Source organism: Aethalodelphis obliquidens, unplaced genomic scaffold (genome assembly GCF_003676395.1).
Source record: "Aethalodelphis obliquidens isolate GAN/ISIS:26980383/991018 unplaced genomic scaffold, ASM367639v1 scaffold5, whole genome shotgun sequence".
Lineage (NCBI taxonomy): Eukaryota > Metazoa > Chordata > Mammalia > Artiodactyla > Delphinidae > Aethalodelphis > Aethalodelphis obliquidens.
Genome location: NW_020837949.1, coordinates 15,759,985 through 15,782,319, shown reverse-complemented (window position 1 = coordinate 15,782,319; position 22,335 = coordinate 15,759,985). Strand labels below are relative to the sequence as shown.

The window sequence follows — 22,335 nt, the reverse complement described above, 5'->3', positions numbered from 1 at the left end:
GGACACAGAGGCTCACTTGCTCTCCCCAGCGCTGTCTCACTGGTGTTCCCTGAAGGCCCGGTCCCCTCTGCAGAGGTAGGGAGGTGGGAAAGAGGGAGCCAGGAGTGAGCTGATTTCTCAGTGACCTTACGAGGAGATGAGGGCAGCCTCTGAAGGGTTAGTCCCAGGACCAGTGTTGGAGAGAGGACTGACATGCAGAAATATTTCATGTCACAGGTAGATGCACCAAAGTCATATTTAGGAGAAAGTACAGCCTCTTCTCTGATTGTTAGAGCGAGAATCCTGACGGGCACCCTTATAAAGTGGCAATCTGTGGGAAAGAGAAGTTGCCTCCCACCTTCCCTTCCATTGCCAAAACCTGCCATGGAAGCCCAGTGACGGGGCATGTGTCGAGGACCATGGTCCGCAGGTGGGATCCTCTAGAAGTGACGTGACAGGACACTTAGCTTTGCATATTTGCCCCCTTTTGGAAAGGAAGGGAAATCATTGTTGGAGCCCTCAGGAGCTGTGGGCGCTTTCCTGATGGCAGGGACATTGCAAGCATTCCCAGCGGATGGTTCTTGTCACTCTTGACTAAATTTTAATCCTGTTGTTTAAAAAAACTGGGCCCTCAAGGAGAGACGCGGCATCATTTTGTGGAACTAACATTCCCTGCATCTATGCCAACTTTTTCTAGCTTGAATCCCATCCAACATACCCTACATCCCTATTTTCCAAACTGATGAGATTTCAATGTCAAGTCCTCAAGGAAGATCCAGCCACTGTTTCAAGGAAGAGGGGACTGACCGCACAGAAATGGATTGTACTGTGACCCTGCGCCAGCACAGGGCTGCTCCCAGGGGACACGACAGAGGAATACGAGGGGCTCTCCTGTGTGTCCAAGCCTCCACTTGTAGCACAGCCACTGAAAACAAAACAAAACAATTCCCGTTCCTATACTGGCATAACAATACTCACTCTAACTTCCCCAGTGCAGAGGGAGATGGAGTTATTTTCCCCATTTTAGAATGGTGCTTAAGTGATTTTGTTACACAAGACTCTTGTTACTTCTGACCTGCTTTCCTTAATGCCCTAAGGCAGAGCGTGTTGTTGGAAGGAAATAGAAATCTCTTCTGTTTTGTTTTTAAAGAAGACTCAATAATTTCCTAAGAGGCCCTTTCCACTGCTCTCTACCTATTAGGAAACTCAAGAAAAGTGCTTTTCTACACAAATTGTCCCCATACCTCCTAATGCTCTGGCTTTGCCTTGCCTCCTTTAGTTGGAAATCTGAGAATTCTGTTCCATCCACAAAATCTTGATGGCTTACGGTTCCCCACATACCAAGTTTCTTCCCCTCCATCCAAAGAACATCCAAAACCTCTTCAAGGACTAAACTTCACTAACACAACCAAAATAATCCAGAGATACATGGGAGACACGCTAACATCTCACTGCATAGGCTTCTAGAAACAATTTTTCCTCCCCCCTCCCCTCCCCCACCACTGTGCTCATCAACAGGGCACCTACAACTGCTAATACCCACCAGAGTTACCTGCTCGCTTGTAAAATAGCAAGGGTTCCCTGAGTCAGGGATTCAGTGCATCTTTATTATTTTAATATGTTAATTCCCTGGATCAAACTGAAGAGCAATTATAGAAAGAACAGAGCAAAATTTCTCATTAATTATTTTGCCCACGTAAAGGGACATAGTATCATTATGTGCTTGGCTAGACAGGACAATGACTGGGGGTGAGTTAGGGAAAAAAGAAGAAAGGAAGATACATGTCAGCTAAATGGCATTTTTCCAGCTTGAGTGATTAGCCAGGGAGAGCAAGATTTAGACTAGTCATGCAAGGGACCGTCTCTATCCTGAGAGCGCTGATTTCATCTCTAAGATATATTCCAGCAAAACCTGTTTCCACTAAGAGGATTAATTTTCTCCGTCTTATCTGATTGTGATGCTGGAAGGATATTTCCACAACCAAAATCATGGCCCAATAGTCTGTCTTCCTGTTGACAACCTGGAGCTTCGACAATAAGTGCAATTAACCGTTTTTTCTAGAGTCAGGCCATCACCTAACGTTCCAAGAAGAAACTGGGCAAAGGAAACAGCTGGAGACAAGAGAGGCATGAAGCTATTACTCCTATGTTCAGTCCAGAACTTCTGAGTTTTGGGAAGAGGTGAATTTCAGGGCTATCTTCTTGATAGGATGGTTCAGAATTATAGATTACACTAAAAAAGGTCAATGTTTCAGTTTAAGGTATTGTTAGGTGTTTTGAATATCCCTAAGTAACTTGCCAGGTTGTACAGACATCCTTAAATACACATTAGGTAGAGTGATGTGCAACTGTCATGGAGTACTGAATTATTTGAGAGGTATTTCTGGTGATATAATGATGAAAAGCAGATACCTGTTTATGGGCAAAAGTTGAAGAAAATAAGCATAGAGCCCTTAAAAAGCCTCTTTCTTTCTTAGTGGCTTGTGTTTTCATTAATTCTTTAAATATTCATCATTTTCATATAAAAATAAAAAAGTAAAATCTGGAGAAAGCAGCAAATTCTCTTTCCTCTTGTTTCCAGAACGCTCTACGCATATATCCATTATAGCACTTATCAGAGGGAACTATAATAATTGGTTTATTATTTCCCCTCTGAATATAAGTTCTTCAAAGACAATAATTTCTCATTTAGTTTTACATCGTCAGCGCCTAGGTATATGGATTGCTTCTACCTAGAAGGTGCGGAATACATATTTTCTCAATAAATTAATGACTAACTGAATGGCTCAACCCATTTCTTAGATTCTAGTGAAGTCATAAATCAGACCAGATACATTATAGTTCAATTTTTTATAACTCTGTCTCTTGTTAGAGAGAGAAATGCTCCACTGATCATAAAAATCCATCAACCCTGCTTAAGCTAAGCAGGTAACAGATACCTGAGTACACAGATGTCTGGACTGAATGTCTGCCTTTGGTGGTTCCCTACACTGTCTCCCCAGTGTCTTAATCCAGTGGCAAGATCTTTTATTTTTACCTGTGTGACCTTCACCTTAGGTCTTCTAGGCTCAGGACTTGGAGATACTAAGAACATGTGCATTTTTTCCTTTTCTTTTACTTTTGGGGGTTTTGCACAAACCACAAAACATAAGAACTAGAAAAGATTATTTTTATTCATAAACTAAACAATGCCTTGCAGTCCCTTTACCTGTTTTCCCTTAACCCAGAGGTTCAGAGGTAAGTTCAGAGGTAGGTCTGTCCTTTCCTCAAAGAGGACTTGGAAAGAATATACTAGAGTTTTCACTCAGTGCCTTTTTTTTTTTTATCTCATAGATCATAAAGTTGGGAAAAGTCTTCCTTTGGAATCAGATTCTGTCTGCTAAAATTTTAGTTAATTACTTCCTTATGAATCTCCTGCCCAAATGAAATATAGTCGTTATGAATTGTGGTGGTTCAATTAATGATGAGAGCGAATGTCTTTCCAGAAACATGTTATTTTAGTAGCACTTTCGTAGACACTGAAAACTTTTTTTTTAACTTAAAGACAAATTCCTTATGGTCCTAGCAGTAACAGTGTGAGTCAACTACTTCTCTCCAATTTATTTCAAAATTCTTTCTTAAAGATTGTTTCTGGGGCTTCCCTGGTGGCGCAGTGGTTAAGAATCCACCTGCCAATGCAGGGGACATGGGTTCAAGCCCTGGTCCGGGAAGATCCCACATGCCGCGGAGCACCTAAGCCTGTGTGCCACAACTACCGAGCCTGCGCTCTACAGCCCCCGAGCCACAACTACTGAGCTTGCATGCCACAACTACTGAAGCCCGTGTGCCTAGAGCCCGTGCTCTGCAACAAGAGAAGCCACTGCAATGAGGAGCCCTTGCACTAAAATGAAGAGTAGCCCCCGCTCACTGCAACTAGGGAAAGCCCGAGCGCAGCAACAAAGATCCAATGCAGTCAAAAATAAATAAATTTATCTTGTAAAAATATTGTTTTTATTGTGTTCATAGGATTTGAAGATCCTATATGTGTTGCATATCCTTCTTTGGAATGGTAGTCTCCCCTAGAGGACCTGTGTATAAGTAGACAGTACACACATACACACACAGACATGGAAAAGCTACATATATTAGAATCAGGCCATCACCTAAAGTTCCAAAGAAGAAACTGGGTAAAGGAAACAGCTGAAGACAAGAGAAAAATGAAGCTATTACAGATACATACATAATATATATATATTATACATATGTATGTATGTATCCATGAGTTCCAAATCCTGAGTCAACCAATCGCGATCGTGTACCAAGTTTAGGATCCACAGTTGGCCGAATTTGCAGATATGGATCTGCAAATACAGAGCTTTGACTATGGGACTTGAGCATCCATTGATTTTGGTCCTGGAACCGATTCCCCACAGATACCAAGGTACGACTCTACAAATCTTTCTTTAAAAATTGTAATGTATCTAAATGGAATTTTAATATAAATGTAACCAGTGCCAGTAATAACAGAAATCTACTTCATTCTGTTTGTTCATTCTGTCTGCTCTCCCTGAAGTAGGAGGGAGGCTGATGAATCTTAGAAGCTAAAGTTAAAACTATGAGAAAACCCTGAGGAGCCGTGCTCCCCTCTCCGGGGGACTGTGGGGGGTAGGTTGGGTCAGTTAGAGTTTAGAGGGGAAAGGTGTCTTGAGCAGATGCTGACTGGGTGCCATGGAGGAAGAATGAGCTGGAAAAGCACTGGCGTTGCATTCCTTTCTATCTCCTGTATTTTAAAATTAAGCTTCTCAGAATTTTGTCTCTTATTTACCTTTCGAAAGAACCAGTTTTTAAAAATTTTATTCTTGGTTAATCATTTATTTTGTCTGTTTTATTCCCCTTGTCATTGATTTCTATCTTTATTCCTTCTCTTCACTCTTGTTTCTTTGTTCTCTACTCTGAGTCTTTATCCAGTTTATCAAATTGAATGCTTTATTTGTATGGAATCATTTTTCTCTTAATAAATGATTTAGAGTCATAAATCATTCTGTGAATACCACTTCTGTTATTTCCTGCAAATTCTGATAAACAGTATTTTCAGTTCTAAGAATTTAAAATTTCCCTTTCATTTTCTTATAGAATTATTTAGCCTGGTGAACAAGATGTTAAAATTGAACTTTTACTATCTCCAAGTTGACTGGGGCTTTAAGGCTGAAAGCAATAGATGCTATAGTTGTACCTAGAATATTACAATACTTCTTCAGGTCCCTTCACATACTGATTCTTAAATGTTCCTAATGGGAAAGTAAATTGTGCAACATGGACCAAAGTTGAAACTGTATAGGGACTTCCCTGGTGGTCTGGTGGTAAAGAATCCACCTTCTTGGGACTTCCCGTTGGCAGTGGTTAAGAGTCTACCTGCCAATGCAGGGGACACGGGTTCGAGCCCTGGTCCAGGAAGATCCTACATGCCCCAGAGCAACTAAGCCCGTGAGCCACAACTACTGAGCCTGCGCTCTAGAGCTCACGAGACACAACTACTGAAACCTTGCACCACAACTACTGAAGCCTGCGTGCCTAGAGCCCATGCTCCACAACAAGGGAAGCCACCACAATGAGAAGCCTGCACACCGAAACGAAGAGTAGCCCCTGCTCGCCGCAATTAGAGAAAGCCCGCGCACAGCAACGAAGACCCAACGCAGCCAAACAGAAATAAATAAATACATCTATTAAAAAAAAAAAAGATTCCACCTTCCAATGCAGAGGACATGGGTTGGATCCCTGGTTGGGGAACTAAGATCCCACATGCCGCAGGGCAACTGAGCCTGCACCACAACCACTGAGCCTGCGTGCCTCAACTAGAGCCCACGTGCCACAAAACTACAAGGCACATGTGCTCTGAAACCCGCGCACCACAACTACAGAGAGAGAAAACCCACATGCCACAACTAGAGAGAAGCCTGCATGCCACAACTACAGGGCCCACGTGCCCTGGAGCCCGCGATGCCACAACTAGAGAGAAGTCCATGCACCTCAACAAAGAACCGGGGCACAGCAACAAAAATAGATCCCACATGCCTCAACGAAGATCCTGCAGCCGCAACTAAGACCCAACGCAGCCAAAAATAAATAAATAAATAATTTTTTAAAATGTTGAAACTGTATATACACCCTATGACACAGGTGGACACACGCAAAATGTTCACTGTATTTTTAAATAATAAAATATTAGAAATCAATATCTAAATGGAGGAATAAGTCACGGCATATTTGTATAACACAATATTCTATACCAAATTAAATGATTTAAAATCTACACACATCCACGTAACCAAGGAGCACTCTATGAGGCCGTCCCAGGACAGACCCCTCCCCCATGTCTTCTGCTGTAGCTCCTCTCTGAAGTACCTAGATAATAGTATCGGATGCATATTTCCAGACTTTTCCAGATGTTAAAACCACCACCAAATGGAATAAATTAACTACTTGGTGATCATGAGCAAGGAGCCCCACAGACCTTCCGGTGCCTAAGAATTGATCACCATCAACCAATCAGAGAACTGTGCACAAGCTGGTCACATCCCCTGAGACCCCCTCTCCCCTACCTTGCCTTTAAAAATGCTTTGCTGAAACCCTTCGGGGAGTTTGGGTCTTTTGGGCATAAGCCACCAATTCTCCTTGCTTGGCCCTGCAAGAAACTTTTCTCTGCTCCAAACTCTGACGTTTCAGTTGTTTGGCCTTACTGTGCCTTGGGCACACAGACTTGCATTCCGTAACATCGACGTGAATGAATTTTAAACATTTGATGTTGCATGAAGTGGCAAATTCTAAAAGCGTATGCACTGTTCAATACAGGTGATGAAAAGTAAAAAGATAACACAAAACAAAAAACCCCATAAAACTATATTTTTATGCTACTGTATGTTGCTATGGATAGAAAGATTTAATGCAAGTAATGACATAAAACAATAACATGATATTTCAGTGTTGTTGGCACATTAGTATTTACTTGTGGGTAAATTTGCAGCTGTACATATTTAATGTGCATATGTAGTCTTCCTACACTGTAGAATTTTTCACCTTACAAATGCTTACAAAGAGAGATACCAAAGTAAACCTTTCTTGGGCCCTGGGACTCTGGGCACCCTGCCTTTGCACTGGCCCTTCAGGAAAACAGTGCAGTATGGCAGAGTCAGAAGTCAAGCAGACCTCACTCAAACCACAGTTATCTTGGGTGACCTAAGATGAATATTTTAAACTCTATGAGCTTCAGTTCATTCATCTGTTAAGCAATGTGAGAGTTAAAAGTTGTTGAAAGATTTAAGGGTAATTTAACCATAGTGCTAAGCACGTAGCAGGTATCAATACCAGCTATTACTGACCTTATTATACATTACCTATCTGTATAAAATATATAGTATTACATAATTCCATTGTTCTATAACTGCAATTATACGTATGTGTATCAAAGATGCTCTCTGAAGTAATAAATAAAGAGATGTTCTTCCTAAAGGAATTAATGAACACACACACACAAAAATTTTCAGAATTAATAGACAAACTGGGTAAGGTAGAGTATGTAAATGATTTAAAGCAACCATTTTATTTTGTTCGTACATTCTGTGAGTCAAAGGTTCAGACAGAGCCCAGCGGGGACAACTTGTCTCTGTTACACAGTATCTGGAGGTTCAGCTGGAAAGACTCAAAGCTAGAAGTGAATGTTTGTTTTCTAAGTTACTTGACAGAAAAATGTTTTAAAAAGGAGTCAGCTGCTCTAGTGCATTTGAGGCATAAGGTAGTATAAATATCCAGGAAAACTAGTAGCTGCCAGTGGAAGCTCAAGGAAATATGAAGAGGAATTCCTAAAAGGATAATATAACCCGAATAAAAAATAAGAGTTGATTTTGAGAAAGGGTTTTCAGAACTTGACTATTATATAAAATGGTACATTTATCTGTGATTCTTGGAAAGAATAGTTAACTGTCTTAGAAACAATCTCACGTATCATGATATATATGTTAACATACTATACACAGAAAAATCAGGGCATAGGAAACTAGATTGAGCTCACGTGCCTGAACTTTTGTTTCCACTTTTGGAAACAGCCTGTATATAAGAATAACTCAATCACTCCTCTGGTTTGTCTAGTCTTAATTTCTATTTCTATGGCTAATGAAAACCCTAATGTTCAAATAAACCTGCCCAAAGCTAGATGGTCACTTTTTTAGCTGTCAGTGGGTGGCTGGCTCAGCCTGGTTCACCAGCCTCAATTCCACATACAAAAGAAATGAAAAAAAATGCCCTGAATTGTAAGCAATCAAATTGCCATCGGAAACTAACAACGCGGTTTAATTAAAAAGGAAAATCCATAGTAATTCATTTTCTCCTTTCCACTCTTCACACACAGAATAAGAGGTAGTACAGAGAAGCAATTAAAACGAAATCACCTTTTGCCCTTGGGGTGTCTGAGTAGAACCTTTACCACCAAAATAATTAGCTTCAGATTTCTCTTTTTCCTCCCCTTTCACACCGAAATTGCTTCCGGTCTTAGAAACAATGCATTGCCCTGCCTCTTCTGTTAACCCTAGACTTCTAAGAATCTCAATCATCTTGTTATTTTGTAAAGATGGTAAGACTGCATAGTTACAAGGCCACTGTCCCCATTCGATTAGGACCTTGAATCGGACTGGGAACCAGCCTGATCTCACGAATTACAACGAACTTATACAACCTCTGAGATGGGGTGACTGGACTGGAGTCAAACAGTGGGTGCACATGACTGTGTCCATGACCACAGGGTGCACCTTGAAGCTGCTTCTGCAAGGAGGGGTGACAGGAGGGAGGATTCTCGGGACACGAGTGTACCAACACTGTTGCAAAACTCAGTACCCATCCCTCAGATGAAAGCACACCCACTCTCCTGACCTTTGAACAAATGCTGCATCATTTACCCAGAGAGACTACAAGACTGCACCGCAGCCATCAAAACCACTTGGCAATATTACACATCACAGCCAGAGGCTCAGAACCGGAGACGCATGAAACTGACCTGTCACAGCACATCACAATCTTCACACAAATGAAACACTCTGCATCACTTCCAAACTACTCATGTCACTCTCATGCATGTCCTCACAGTATGGCAAACACAGGGGCATCTGGTAAACACTGGGTTCCAGTAAAGCAAACCCTGGTGAGGTTCAGAGTAGTTGTAGGTCCGTATGCAAGGTCTCACTGAGGCTCGGGAACAAGAGAAATGGAAAGCGAGGCTCCACTGGGAGCTTCGGGGTGAGGAAAAGGGAGCAAGGTGAACAGGGTGACACAATCAGGAGACAGCTGGAGCACCATTGAGAAGAGAATCCTTCCCATTGGCTAGTACCCCACAGAATCCTCTCCCAGCAACCCCAGTGGTACACAGGACAAGAGACAGAAAGAGCTCTTACTGTAGCACTCGGGAGTGGCTGAAATCTTTCAGATCTGAGTCTTCTTCGTAATACGGAGTTATCATTCCCAGCCCACTGTCACTCAGCATGCGTTTCCGGAGGGCAGGATTCCACCAGTCTGTCATTCTGGGAGGGAGGAGAAGGGCAGCAGACATTCAAGGTCAGCCACAGGACTTAGTCTGCTCTTTCTCAGGATGATTCTTGTCTCCAAATGTGAGGACGGAAGTGAATCTTTATTGGGTATTTACGAGGTATTTCACCCTTATTAGTCCGTTTAATTTTCTCAACCATCAGGAACTCTTTGTATGCTGCTGCCCTCTTTATAGATGAGAAAACTGAATTTCAAGATTAAGTAATTTTAGGGCTTCCCTGGTGGCGCAGTGGTTGAGAGTCCACCTGCTGATGCAGGGGACATGGGTTCGTGCCCCGGTCTGGGAAGATCCCACGTGCAGCGGAGCGGCTGGGCCCGTGAGCCATGGCCGGTGGCAATGGGGGGAGGCCACAAGAGTGAGAGGCCCGCGTACCGCAAAAAAAAAAAAAAAAAAAAGATTAAGTAATTTTAAATATGACATAGATAAGAAACAATGGCGCCTGATGTAGAAAGACAGGTTAGAAAAGACAAAGCCTAGATTTGCTCTTTCACAGCTTCCCAGCTCTCAGTTTATTTCCAGAGGGGACAATGGAAAGAGACAAAGAAATGAGAAAGGAACGGATTCAAGTTCTCGTGGATTTGCAGGCTACTTTATCTCTGGAGCTAGAGCTGATAGAGAATGACTGAGAGGGCAGAACCCAGGACGAGCTTGGCAAAATGGGCTCACCCTTCACCAGATCCAACGCTACGGCCCCAATCAGGTGGGGTGGGAGGACACCTAGACTCCAGCACCTACCGCTTCTACGGCGGGACGCGGCATCACACCTGCTTTCCCCACAACTGACAGTCCTGACTTATCGTGTGTGGCTTTCCCACTACCTTCGGGACCCCCGGGGTTTTTTATCAGGCCATCCTTCGTGCCTGTCGGCTTTCCCTTCATGCCAGGACAGCTCCGGTATCAGTCGTTCCGGCTCCTAAACACAGCTGTAAATCTGTTCCAGCCGCCACTTCTGTTTTCTCTTGGCCCCGCACAGACTAGGGACGAACCACTGCTATCAGCTGGCCTGGCGGAGTGGGATGCTCAGAAATGGCAGCTGTGGTCGAATTAGTGAACAGGGGTGAACAGGCATGAGGCTTACCTCAAGTGAATGTGTCTGCTAATAGTGTATAAGTATGTGCACACACTTGCACATGCCCTTCGAGTGCACGTGTGTGTGCTCTCCGGGGAAATCCTTATTTTCACTCCTTAGCGTCTATGTACCAGTAAACTACAAAAGTTCATTTAACTTCACAAGGGCCAAGGTTTCTGTGTTTTTACTTTTGCACTGTTGTTTCCCAAGTGCTTACAGTAGTACCTGGCACATAAAAAAGCTCTCTAAATAAACATTTCTAAATTTACGAAATAATCTAGAAATGTTAATATGTTTTGGTGGGGCAGTGTGGTGGTTAAAATACACATGGGCTCTAGCATGGAATAGATCTCAACTTCTCCCTTTTATTTTTTGTGCAATACTGGTCAAGTTACAAAAACTCTCTAAACCTCAATTTTGTTATCTATGGATTTAAAATAATAACAGTACCAAATCTGCAGGGTCATTGTGAAATGATGATGACGATTTCAATAACATGATTTTTAATGAGTGTCTACCAAGTGCCACCAACTGCCCTAATTTTACATGTATCAACTCATTTAATTTTAAAACAATTGTCTGAGTAGGTATTATCATGTCCGTTTTACAGATGAGGAAATAAGCATAGAGCACTTAAGATGATTAAGTCACTATGAAGTAATAGTAGGGATATGAGAAAGGCATTTAGCACAGTGTGCGACTCATAATTATAAGTGCTTGATATCTACATGTATCAGGCTGCCTTGATACAGGAGAAAAAAGAGAAGGATGAGGAAGAAGAGGAGCAGAGGAAGAAGAGAAGAGATGTGGAGAAAAAAAATAATTGTCAAACCACCTGTGTCATTTTTTTTTGCGGTACGCGGGCCTCTCACTGCTGTGGCCTCTCCCGTTGCGGAGCACAGGCTCCGGACGCGCAGGCTCAGCGGCCATGGCTCACGGGCCCAGCCGCTCCGCGGCATGTGGGATCTTCCCGGACCGGGGCACGAACCCGCGTTCCCCGCATCGGCAGGCGGACTCTCAACCACTGCGCCACCAGGGAAGCCCCACCTGTGTCATTTTTTAATGTGATAATACAGGCATTACAGATGTATATGCACAAACGCAAATACTAGTGTTTTCTAGTTTGGTAGGAAATGCTGGTGTGGTGGGTAAAGAAGCCTCAGACATGACACAGATCTGAGTGGAAAGAGTAATTCTGCCCAGACATTCATAAGACAGACTTAGAATGGAACGAGCTGTACTACACTCTAAGGAAATACAAGAAAGCCTGTATTTCAAAATAGTTTGATTTCATTAGAAATGTCAAGTGCAAGGCCAAACCAGACACGATGTGACCCTGCGGCCAGCCTCACCACCACACCACCAAGGAAGAAGCCCACTCACCCGGAGGCTTGCTCCACCACCAGATCAGGCATTCCTGGGGGTGTCCCTGCCTGCTGTGACAACACCATATCTGGGTCCAGAATAAAAATCTCATCTTGAGAAATCTCCATCACAAAGTGCAAGTGTTCCTAAGGAAGAAAAAGGAGTCTGTCAGATGACTGATAAGGTGTTCACATCCATCATCTGAAGAACAACAAAACAAAGCATTCTTGGTCTTGAGGAATAATGAAATTTTATGACATAGCAAATGACCACAGTGTATTTTCAGAGGCCTGACCAGTGGGCATCCCTCCCAGAAACAACATGGTAGCAAGAGGCTGAGGAAGGGGAGAGTTGAATCCTTCTTGGTTTGGGACTCTGACCAGGATACTGTTAGGTATAACCAGAGATGGTCTTGCCTCTTCTTCTTCCCAAATGCTATCAAAGAAGTGACACCCTACATGCAACTTGGTCCAGCATGCATGTACGATGACCTGGACTTCCAGGATCCGGTCAAAGCTAAGTGGCATGGCTAACAACTGGTTTTTGGGTTTTTTTTGTTTTTTTTGCGGTACGCAGGCCTCTCACTGTCACGGCCTCTCCCATTGCGGAGCACAGGCTCCGGATGCGCAGGCTCAGCGGCCATGGCTCACGGGCCCAGCCGCTCCGCGGCATGTGGGATCTTCCCGGACCGGGGCACGAACCCGCGTCCCCTGCATCGGCAGGCGGACTCTCAACCGCTGCGCCACCAGGGAAGCCCTAACAACTGGTTTTATCAGTGGATTCCATTCTGTACCTTCTTTTCCAGTGGGAGCACTAGCTATCATTGGGCATAAGCATTTTTTTTTCTCATTACTGAACTCTGGGAAGTGGTGAGTTGAAACCAAGCAACATAATATACACTTGAGGTCTCAAATTTGCTAATCAGAAATAAAGTTAAAAAGGCATAAAATTTGGCTAGGAAGCAGTAAAAGTAGCAGTGTGAATGAAGATTTGGAGTGCAGGCTGGTGACAACGTCTAGAAGCCTACCTATCTTCTGGATTCATCTTCAAGGTCAAACCATATCACCTTGAGTCCACAGATCACAAAACACGTGAAGACAAATAACAAGCTCATAGCTGAGACTATGAATACCATTCCAGAGTTTGTACACATTTCAGTGTTTTTGTTGAAAAAAAAAGTAAGAGATTAGTATAGTTCCTGGGGAGTTTTTCTCTTTCACAAATAGGCTCAAGCAAACTTACCTGAGATCTGTCTATTCGATAAAAGCGATCAGCAGAAGTAGCTAGGGAGAAAGAAACGTATACGGCATTCAGAGAGGCCTGTGTTCTGGCACCAGATTTACAACCTTCTCACCTACGATGACAATCAAAAACCTTACATCCCAGTCAGTCCCTAAATCTACTTAGAAACACTCAGGACTTCACACCTCTGCTGCCGCTATTCCACTGCTTAGGAAGCCCTTCCGCATTACACGTGTCTACCTAAACCATGTCTTAACCCATAGAAAACAAACTTATGGTTACCAAAGAGGAAAGGGAGGGAGGGATAAATTAGGAGTTTGGGATTAAAATATAAACACTACTGTATGTAAAACAGATAACCAACAAGGACCTACTGTGTAGCACAGGGAACTATACTCAATATCTTGTAATAACGTATAATGGAAAAGAATTTGAAAAAGAACTTACACACATAGGGTTGGCCAAAAAAGTTCATTCGATTAATGAATACATTGTTCAATAAAGTTCTTGGTGAAAATGAAAAATGTCTTATTTGTACTGAAAAGCGAACGAAGTTTTTGGCCAGCCCAATATATGTGTCTGAATTACTTTGCTGTACACCTGAAACTAACACAACATTGTAAATCAACTATATCTCAATAAACTGCTTTTAATAATACATCATGTCGTAAGGACCAACTCAAATGCCACCTCTTCTGTGAAACCTTCCTCAGCCCCATCCTCCTTGCCCCAGGTAGAATTTGTTGCTCCTACCTCTATATGCACATTTGCATTTTGTGCATGGTTGATAAAAACTATCTTCACAGAGAACTCTGAGACTAAGATATCTGCCTCTTTAAAGATCTGTGTTTCATTTCTTCTTTTATGTCTCAAGATATCAGCACAGAACCCTCAACAGAGCTGGGACTCAATATGTATTTATCAAGTAAATAAAGCTAGGAAAACCAAAAATAAACAAAAAAATACTGTAGGTAGCCTGACTTCCTGAGGAAGTGATTCTCATTTTGGAAAACAGTTTGAAGATGCAGAGCTCGGGACCACATGTGGTATGAAAGGCATCATTTCACTTTAAAACTGAGTCCCTAAGCCATGTCTGAAGAAAGCTAAAACAGAAAAAACAAAAATTATTTAAGCAACCCTATAAGGGACTTGCCTGCATCTGTAGTTTGAGGGGGGGAAAAAAAACAACTTAATGACAAACTTTGGGCTTCTAGAAATTAATCTTGATTATTATCAATATTCAAAAGAATTATGTTCCTCCTCATTTAAATCGATCTAAGAGTCCAGTATTATAAACAGATTTTCTACAAAGTACATAGTACTAGAGGGAAAAACTCAAAATACAAATAATCATTCAAAAATCATAGATATTTAACGAGTAGCTTCTCTCCAAAGGAAATAAGCTAAGAAATAAGACAATCATGGTTCTTGCCCTCATACTCAGGCAACAGAGTAAAATTTGCCTGAGAAGGACTTTGTCTACTTTGTTCTTTTAACCATGACTGTAATCACCTGTTAAATGTTCTTAACGAAACTATTTCTAGAGTAAAACTAATATCTAGACCATTAACCACACTTGTAATTTTATCTAAGACTGTATATAAAATAGACTATATAGAACAATTCATATACATTTTTGTAATTTTCTTAAATATAAGTTGTTCCTCTGTGGATTCAGGAAGAACAAATGATTGCGCTTCTCATCACTAGGGAATAAAGGACCTGGAAGAAAAGCAGTATAGATTATCTTCAGAGGCAGCTGACAAGCCATTAATGAAAACCGATGTCATGATGTACGTGGATTAGATTTGATATCGATACAGGTGCTCATCTTCAAAAAATATTCACACCCTCACACATCCTGTCATTCTCTTATCCACATTTATATCCTTTCAGATGCACACAAAGCTGAACAAAAGAAAGGTCTACAGTGAAAGCTAAATGCCCACACAGACAAGAGAGATGCCGGGTAGTAGATACACTGGGAGTATCTAAGCAGGAATGTACTGTAAAATGAGTAACTGGATAGAAAAGTGGGATTAGGCAGCATTTAGGGAGAAAGAGATGGAAAATGGGCTCATTAACCAATCAGAAGATGACCGACCTACTATACATTCAATAACAGCAGAGCAGATGTGAACACAACTGAAAGTGCCTACCCTTTCACAAAAATTTATACCTCATCCTGAAATGATGGTTTACTGAAAATAATATGGAAGTTCCATAATATGCAAACGACATACCAATGAGTACCCGTCCTCGTGCTTTATGGAATCAATCTACTGGCCTGAAGACAAGTACTCAACACGTTTTTGGAAAAGGGGCATGAAAGGGAAATAATCACCTTGAGCAATCTGATGTTGAGAAGTTCGGCCAGATTAACCAACTTGCTTTGAGGGAGATAACTTTAGGAAAGTGTGTTGCGACATCAGCAAGTTCACATCGTTTGAGATGCAAATAGCAATCACGTGAAGGGCCACGTGAAGGGTTTCTGAATAGTCTTTTGGAAAATTAGAGTCCACTCTATCCATCAATACCTTGCCCTTGTGGCTTCCCCAATCCCCACCCCTCCAGGAAATACAGAAACACTCACCATCTAGAAAGCACCACCGTGGGGAGAGTCTCTGAGCTGAGAGCGCCCTGGGGAAGGAGGTTTCGTGGTCCTGGAAAGAGACATACACATCCTGGTGGCTCCATTTGAATGACCTGAGGGGCGTCCCTCACTCCACATTCTGCCCCATCACCTATCTCTAAGAGTGAGCATCCTTTACTACACAAAGCGCTGGCGAGAGACGGAAGCATACTTTTCACTGCAAGGACACACGGGGACTCTGCTTTGAAATGAATGATTTCACATAACAACTCCCATATCGAGTTTCCAGGAGATTTACAATCATTCCTTTAAACATTCATAAATTATACAACTTGGGACATGTACTTCCTTTGGAGACTCTCTTTCCCTTTATGAAGCTGAGGAACTAGTGGCAGCTGGCTGTCATTTGTATTTCGGTTCTCCACATAGGCATAAAAATGTCCCCTACTAAAAGAATCTCTGCCGTTAATAATTTTTAAAAACATGAAATGCACATTCTAGTTTACAACACATGATTTGGAGCATTCTGGCCCTGGCTCATAGCGAAATTGAGATCACGGACAGAAATGGAACAAATGACGAGGGAGGCCAGGTCTCCGCGGGAGGCCAGGTCTCTGCGGGAGGACACTGGGAGTTTGACCCTTACGAGAGATTTGAGACGTTCAAACAGAAGGAGAATCCTTGGAGTGAGGCTGGGTGTGCATGATCTTGTGTGTACAGAGGGGGACAGGGGAAGGAAATGGGAAGAACACAGAAGAGATAAGAAGAGAGCGAATCGGGGTTGCACTGATTTCTCTGGAAGTCTAATCTGCCCCACGTGATCCTCAGGCAAAGCTTCTGCCTAAATCAGTGCTTCTCAAAAGTATGAACACCGGACTAGCAGCATCAACTGGGAGGTTGTTAGAAACACAAATTCCCAGGTGCCACCCCAGATCTACAGAAACCCTGGGAGTGACACTCAGCCATCTTTGAGGTGAGTCTGATGTATGCTAAAGTTTTAGAACCATGGGCCTAAAGTTACGGGGACAAAAAGGTCCGTTATTAGAAATCTTGGGTAGATGGAGTTTTTATATGAATGCATTCTGCCAATTAAATAATTAATAGAGGAAAAGTTGGTCTTACTCAGGACTGGTACCAAGATTTATATGTAGAGATACAGAAGTGCTAGAGCTATGGATACAGAGATAAATATATAGTCCTCGTTTGTTTTTGTTTTTTTTGCGGTACACGGGCCTCTCACTGCTGTGGCCCCTCCCGTTGCGGAGCAGAGGCTCCGGATGCGCAGGCTCGGCAGCCATGGCTCACGGGCCCAGCCGCTCCGCGGCATGTGGGATCCTCCCGGACCGGGGCACGAACCCGTGTCCCCTGCATCGGCAGGCGGACTCTCAACCACTGCACCACCAGGGAAGCCCTGTCCTCGTTTTTTGAATCAGCTTTGGGCTAAATGAAATCGTGACATGTACCTATTTATATGAGAATTGTGTTTAACATTTTGAGAGTTATATTTTGACACATGTGATATCTTGTTTTCAAAGGAACTTAGGGTTCTTAATGTGTTTTCATAAAACATCTAAAGCGACTAACATGTCTCAGTTTAGTGAGAACTGTAATTATAAATCGAGAAATTCGAAAACGATCTGAAACATTTAGGGGCAACTGTGAGGGCTAATAAACAAAGATGTCAAACAGAAATGTGACTTCCTTCTATAAGAGTAAAGGGACATAAACACCGAGGATACTTTCTGAATTTTGATGTCGAATGTGCTACAGAGACCGCCATGAAAAGTATCAGAATTTCCCTAGGTAAAAATTGACTCTGAAAGAATACAGAAATGCTTGCTTTTTTAATTTTGAAAACCTAAAGACTGATAGTGTTATTGCTAGAATATTCAAATTCAGGAATGCTGGCTATAATTTAGTTTAATAAAATGCAGGTTGATATATTGCCTCAGCCGCACAACCAGCTTACCCCAGGCTGTTAACATAATATTGATATAATTGCACACATTTTCACGTGTGAGTGTCTGTGTATCTGGAGAGTTTTATGTATGTACCTGACTTATTTTGCTTATTTTTCTGTTCGTTTATTTACTCTGTATCTTGATGCACAAAGCATTTGATATAACTCAATTTCCTTAAAGGGGTTTTGCTTAAAGAGAATGTTATGTTGGCTCTGTGAAAACATTTTTTAAAGCCATAGAGCTCTTTAAAACACTTCAAATGGGTTCAACAATTCTTGAACTCCCTGCAATTTCCTGTAAATTTGGTGTGTCTATATGTATGTGTATTTTCCACTGCTTTCCATAGATTATCAAAGTGATCTGAGATCCCCAAAAGGTTAAAAAGCTACTAATTTAAATAATCAAAGTTTATATCAGAGGGGATTCAACAAAATAAGAAGATTCTAATCATTAAAATGCCTTAATGATATCCAGACTTACAAAAATAGGAATGACTATTTCAAAGGTACTGAAATACCTCTAGAGTATCAAACACCTGAAGCTCTCTGAGCAACTGGCTTTTCTCCTACCATCTACTCTACTATTCTTCCTGAACCTCTTTTCTGGGATCTAAAATAAAAGCAAGCCGTAAATGAAGAATTGCAGCTTTGAGAATTTAAGTAAACTCACAGAAGTATCCAGATATTAAGTGGTAGAGTTATAATTCAAATACAGGCCTCTCTTACCACAGAAGCCATAATCTTAAATCCCAGGTTTATGGCTTCTAAAGGAATTACTATCATTTGGGGTTTTGAAGGATGGATGGGATTTGTATAGGTCAAGTTTGAGAGAAGTTTTTTTTTTTTTTTAACTCAACTCAAGCAAAAACATGAGGAAGGCAAAAGAAAGGATGACCTTAATGGTTATGAAGACTTCTTTTGACTCTGGTGTTGAAGAATTTTCCATAGCTTCAGCTTTTGTTAACTGTTAAACTAATCTTCAGTATTTCTTAACAGGTAGTTCACCGCCTGGTAACTCGGAATTTTTCCTCCCTCAAATTCCCCAGCCATGTTACTACCTACTCTCCACCCCCATGTACCCATCTGCTTAAGAATCCCCTAGAAATATGGTAATCAATGGGAACAGCAGAGACAGAGAGTCCAGAGACAAGGAACTGAGACTACATTCATGCAAAGAAAATTCTGATTATAGAGTTTAGATAGCTTCACTGTATGTATTATGTGACTGCAATTAGAAACTCTATACAAGTATGGCGAACATTAACAGATGGTTTAGCATGTGATCCAGTTACAATTCTGCCACAACTTTACATTCAAATCTGTACAATGATGCTTATTGCAACATTGTTTTTCCAGGCAGAAACTGTATACAACATAAATGTCTATCCACAGAGATAAGGTTAAATCTATATCATGAAACAGAGGAGCAGTTTTAAAAGACTGAGTTATAGCTTTATGTATTAGCAAGACAATGTCCATGGTATATTACTGTTATAAATAAATTGTGGCATAATATGTATAGTGAGTGCATAAGAAATGTAAATCCATTTTTTTTCAAAAACCAACAAAACCCCATATGTGTATGATGTACATCTATGTGTGTAACTTTGTATCAATGTGGAGAAAGGTACAAAAGGGTACACACCAGAAAGGTACTGTCATAAGGTCTACTTTGGGTGGGCAGTTAAAAACCAAGCAGAAGTCTAGAATTATGTGCAACCGGAAAACTAAGATAAGCCAGGATTATAAAACCTGGCAGACTTCATGACACAAGTATCTAATGAAAGTCAAGAGAAATACCTTGAGAAATGTCTCTAAGAGGCACATGAAAAGATGCTCAAAATCACTAATCATTAGAGAAATGCAAATCAAAACTACAATGAGATATCACCTCACACCAGTCAGAATGGCCATCATTAAAAAATCTGCAGACAATAAATGCTGGAGAGGGTATGGAGAAAATGGAGTCCTCCTACACTGTTGGTGAGAATGTAAATTGGTGCAGCCACTATGGAGAACAGTATGGAGGTTCCTTAAAAAACTAAAAACAGAGCTACCATATGACCCAGCAATCCCACTCATGGGCATACATCCAGAGAAAAACATGGTTTGAAAGGGTACATGCACCCCAATGTTCACTGCAGCACTGTTTACAATAGCCAAGACATGGAAGCACCCTAAATGTCCATTGACAGATGAATGGATAAAGAAGATGTGGTACGTATATACAATGGAATATTACTCAGCCATTAAAAAGAATGAAATAATGCCATTTGCAGCAACACGGATGGACCTGGAGATTATCACACTAAGTGAAGTAAATCAGACAGAGAAAGACAAGTATCATATGATATTGCTTATATGTGGAATTAAAAAAAAAGTTACAAATGAACCTATTTACAAAACAGAAATAGACTCATAGACTTAGAGAACAAACTTATGGTTACCAGGTGGGAAGGGTTGGGGGAGGGATAGATTGGGAGTTTGGGACTGACATGGGATTGACACACTGCTATATTTAAAATAAAATGCCTTTCCATGAAAAAAAAAAAAAGAGAGAAATACCTTGAGGACCTTAATATCAAAGATGAATGTATACTGGGTGGATTAAAAGTAGAGCAGGAATAAAGAGAAGCAGATTGTCAAAAAGGAATTCGCAATAACCCAAAGCCAAGATCTGTAAACTTCTTTATACTCTGATGGTACCAACTAATGACAACCGCAGAGATGATGAGAGTCTTCTGTACTCATGTAACTCCCGCAGATTGTCTACCTATACCCGTTTCTCCTACTCAAAAAAGAGAATCAGAATACACGCGAGTGGTAGTGATGTTAGTATAGAGGTTAAGGAAAAACTTGCTGTGGTGTTGCCTTAACTCACATTGCTAACGCACTGTAGGTATTACATCAGGTAACCTGTGTCCTCACAGAGGGCCTGGCACACAGGTAGAGTGGGTGACCCTGGCGTTAAGAAATCCTGGATTCAGGGGCAGCAGGAGGGTGACCAGCAGCACAGTGCAGACCAGGAGTCAGACTTGAGCAGGAAAAGGGGATATAAGGAAACAAAATAGCCCCTAGCAGGAGGTCAAGGCTGGCCACCAGGATTTCATGGGGCCATGGACCCATAGTCTCATGGACCCACTACGATGGACGTGGCAACATCCTTGCCAGCGACAGTGAAGAGAAAGGTCAGACATATGTTTGCTTTGTGAATGCTGCACATTAAAGTCAATGTACAAAGACAATTTCTGATGGAGCCAGAAAACAAACTCAAAAATATGCACCTTTCAACAGTATCTGACTGTAGACACTTGAGAAATGTGATTGTGTGAAACAGCTACATTTCAGGAGACAGTCACATAATCCCGAGCTGTGCCACTAACAATCACATCAACAGCCTTCAGTACTAGTTTAGGGCTTCTCGTCTCCTCAGTCCGCTCAAACTGCATAATCAAATCAATGATTCATCAAAGAGAGAAGATACTTGACTTGCTCATTTTGTGACCTTTTATTTTTCTTCATATAAATGGTATGATTTAGATGAACGCAACTGTCATTGCTCTACAGTGTAGGCAGAATGATATAACCTTGGACATAACCATGCTCCTTTCTGTCTTCTAAAATTGCATGCTCTTTAAATAAATAATATTAACAAAACTACGCATTTCAAAAATCCCTGATATGTGCATTTTCTCTTTTGATGTATGCTAATGGAAAATCTGTTTCTCATGCTAAAAATATAGCACGCACAAAAGCAAACCTGATATTTCTTACATATATTTTTGAAAGTCAACTGGCATGAATTATATGTAATGGATAGGGAAATTATGTGAACCACATATGCCAAACTTGCCCTTAATTTACATTCAATTACTCAGAGCTGATGCACACATAATTTAATGATTCCACAGCAGCCCCATTATACACTCCAGTAGGTTATCCAATTAAGCAATATTCACCTAGCATTTAACTACACCTTTACTGAGAATGAAATTCTTTTTCTTTCATAAAATTTAGGCAAGATGTATGCAGAGGCAAATTAGAGGTTCCTTTGAATTGGGAATCTCTGCTTCACTGAACAATGTCTACTCAATAATCACTACTTTTAAATGTCTTATGTATAGATCCAAATTTCTTACGTATCCATCCAAATTTCTCCTCTGCCTGTCTTGATATTTTCTGCACTCAACCCATCTATTCAATCATTTTTTTTCTCTCTTTCCATCACCAAGTTGTATATCAATATCTCTTCATCTTAGTGAATAGACCATCAGGGAGGATTAGAAATGTGCATTTATGCATCTGTGTCCAACTACAATCCCACTTAATGGACTTGCTACTGTTTTGTTTTGTCTTTCAAAACTCTCACTCTTCAAACCTACTCCTTTACCACCCACAACTCCTGCAGCAGAAGAATGTGCAGAAATGGAATAGCCATTACCAACCCAGCTTTGAAAGATGAAGAAACATTGATGGTGTGGTACAAGATGGAAATGAGAGAGATTCCAACATTTTCAAGAGCCCTCTTCTGGTGAGAAAGTCTTCCATTAACAACAACA

At 41.3% G+C, this 22,335-nt stretch overlaps 1 protein-coding gene across 1 annotated transcript in view; it reads right to left on the bottom strand.

Annotated features, from left to right (window-relative positions):
* DGKI (diacylglycerol kinase iota) overlaps positions 1-22,335 on the bottom strand; it is a 258,213-nt gene that overhangs the window by 65,441 nt on the left and 170,437 nt on the right. The window contains exons 21-24 of the mRNA XM_027101799.1: positions 15,817-15,886; positions 13,224-13,264; positions 12,000-12,127; positions 9,396-9,521 (exon numbers count right to left, since the gene is read on the bottom strand). Of these exons, the coding sequence (XP_026957600.1) occupies positions 9,396-9,521; positions 12,000-12,127; positions 13,224-13,264; positions 15,817-15,886 (365 nt within the window). The remainder of the gene's footprint in view (positions 1-9,395; positions 9,522-11,999; positions 12,128-13,223; positions 13,265-15,816; positions 15,887-22,335) is intronic.